The sequence below is a fragment of the Brassica oleracea genome, chromosome C6 (assembly GCF_000695525.1).
Source record: "Brassica oleracea var. oleracea cultivar TO1000 chromosome C6, BOL, whole genome shotgun sequence".
NCBI classification, from domain to species: domain Eukaryota; kingdom Viridiplantae; phylum Streptophyta; class Magnoliopsida; order Brassicales; family Brassicaceae; genus Brassica; species Brassica oleracea.
The window spans coordinates 13,601,880-13,604,768 of NC_027753.1; the positions used below are offsets into that span (position 1 = coordinate 13,601,880).

Here is a 2,889-nt window from a genome sequence, read left to right on the forward strand (position 1 = left end):
TTGTAGCATACTTCATTTGGGCTTCATCAAGAGTCCTACTCGCATAGTAGATCACATGAGTCTTCTTGTCTTTCTTCTGACCAAGGACAGCTCCCACAGCATAGTCACTTGCATCACACATGATCTCAAAGGGGATATCCCAATCCGGTGGCTGCACAATGGGGGCACTAATCAGCTTGTACTTCAACTTCTTGAATGCTTCTAGACACTCCCAATCAAAGTTGAATGCAGCTTCCTTGCATAGTAGCTTAGTCATTGGTCTAGCTATCATGGAGAAGTCTTTGATGAATCTTCTATAGAACCCAACACGACCAAGGAAGCTTCTAATGTCTTTCACTGTCTTTGGTGGAGCTAAACCAATCATCACTTCAATCTTAGCCTTGTCCACCTCAATCCCCTTCCCTAAAATCTTGTTTCCAAGCACAATCCCCAATGGAAAATGATCCTTTCTAGATGCTGAGTTAAGTTTTCTATAATCTGTGTACATCCTATGTCCTGTTATTGTTCTTATTGGTATTAGTTCATCCTTATCATTTTTAACCACAGTTATTCCACCCTTCTTTGGGACAACATGCACAGGAGACACCCATTTGCTATCTGAAATATGATAGATTACACATGCATCTTGGAGTTTTAGAATCTCTTTCTTAACAACATCTTTCAAGTTGGGGTTCAACCTTCTTTGATGTTCTATAGAAGTCATAGATTCATCCTCTAGATGTATCCTATTCATGGATAAAGAAAGTGATATCCCTTTAATATCATCTAGTGAGTAGCCTATTGCCTTTCTATACTTTTTAAGTTCATTCAAAAGTTGAGACAATTCAGTTACATTCAGTTCACCACTCACAATGACAGGGTATGTCTCATTAGGTCCAAGAAATGCAACCTTACACCAAGGGGAAGAGGTTTAAGCTCCACTTTTGGTGCTTTGAGTTCACTCCAATCATCTTCTTGGAGGTTCTCTTGTTGATCAACTGAGGCAGCATGATGAACTTCTTGTGGAAGCTCTATGAAGTTGTCGTCTCCACTTTTCTCCTTGTGGTAGTCTAGCATCCTCGCATATCTTGCATTCTCCTCATCTTCTATCAATTGAGTCTCTCTATCAACTGTAAGGGCATGTTGAAGAGAGTCCTCAATAGCCAACTCCTCCAAATACTCTTCAGCTAAAGCTTCCATCTCCTCAATGTAGAATGCTTGGCTTTAGGTAGTGGGATTCTTCATCACCTCTTTGATGTCAAAATGCAAAGTGTTCCCTTTGCCAAGATGAAGATCAATCTTCCCTTCCTTAACATTCACAACAGCTCCTGCTGTAGCCAAGAAAGGTCTCCCTAATATCAAAGGATCTGTTGGTTCTTCATCCATCTTCAATACCACAAAATCTGTAGGAATCTCACAATTTCCAACCATAACAGGGAGATCTTCTAGGATACCAATGGGAATCTTCACTGAGCGATCAACTAGCACAAGAGAGAGCCTACACTTCTTGTATTGTGTAAACCCAAGCCTTTTTGCAATGGAAAGAGGCATAAGGCTCACACTTGCTCCCAAATCACATAGACACTTCTCAAAAGCCAATTGCCCAATGGCACAAGGTAGAGTGAAGCTTCCTGGATCTTCAAGCTTCTTGGGGATGGTTAACCGCTGTATAATAGCACTGCATTCATGGGTGAGAACTACCATCCCTTCCATCTCTTTCTTCTTCTTGGTTACAGCATCCTTGAGGAACTTGTTGTATTGAGGCACTAGCATGAAGGCATCAATAATGGGCATGGTGATCTGAACTTCACTCATTTGCTTCTCAAACAAGGCTTTGTATTGCTCCAAAAGCTGTCTCTTGAATCTACCATGGAAGGAAAGTTTTGCTTCATATGGAGGAGGAATGAATGGAGCTCCTTTTGATGAAGTGGCAGCTTCATTTTTGTTCACAACCTTCTTCTCTTCTCCAAACTTTTTTTTCCTTTTAGCTTCAACTATCTTCTCCAAGATCTCTTCATTGGTTTTCTCATCCACAATAACCACATCATCATCCACATTGATGACCACCTCCCCATCTTGCTTCTCATTATCCCTAATGAGAGTTCTAGGAGGCAATTGTTTACCACTCCTTAGGGTGATGGATTTCATTGTCTCCTTGGGGTTTTGCTCAGAAGTTCCGGGAAGTGATCCCATAGGACGTTTGGAGTTACTACTCATTGAAGCAAACTGGTTCTCCAAAGCTTTGAAGTTGGAAGCAAGGTTTGAGAACTTGTTGTTGAGATCATTGTAGCTTCCATCAACTTTGGTGTGAAGGTTCTTCAGCTCAATCCAATGTGCTTCTCACTTCTAGTTTGAGAGTCTAAGATTTGTTTCAGCATTGTATCAGTGCTACTCTCCTGTGTAGTAGAGGTAGAAGAGCTGGCTTGAGCTTGTGTAGACTGATTTCCTTTGGAGGGGAAGCTTTGAGAGTAGTTTTGTCTAGCTTGGTAACCACCTTGTTGGTTGTTATTGTAGAAAGGCTTTTGTTGGTAGTTGTTGTACTGAAAGTTAGGCTCCTTCTTGTACCATGTTCCATTAGCATTCACAAAGCACAACTCTTCTTGACCTTCTAGACCATCAACTTCATTAAGCACAGCAGTCCATTCTTTTTTCTTCTCACCAACAAAGTTCACCTTCTCTTGTTTAGCTTTATCCAAGAGAAGCATATCCATCTTTTCTTGTAGAGATTTTAACTCTCTCTTGGTGTTTGTATCATCACCTCCACTGCCTCTGTTGCTTCTATCATGCTCATCACTGTAGACTGAATCACTCTTAGCCATGTTCTCTACAAGCTCCAAAGCATCTGCTTCACTTCTTCCCAAGAAGTAACCATTGCTAGCAGTATCAAGCTGACTTCTAAACTTGGGCAAA

General features: G+C 41.1%; 1 protein-coding gene across 1 annotated transcript in view; it reads right to left on the reverse strand.

Moving 5' to 3' along the window:
- Positions 1-1,203: 1,203 nt before the first annotated feature.
- LOC106297531 overlaps positions 1,204-2,889 on the reverse strand; it is a 2,347-nt gene continuing 661 nt past the window's right edge. The window contains exons 2-3 of the mRNA XM_013733753.1: positions 2,585-2,874; positions 1,204-2,219 (exon numbers count right to left, since the gene is read on the reverse strand). Of these exons, the coding sequence (XP_013589207.1) occupies positions 1,204-2,219; positions 2,585-2,874 (1,306 nt within the window). The remainder of the gene's footprint in view (positions 2,220-2,584; positions 2,875-2,889) is intronic.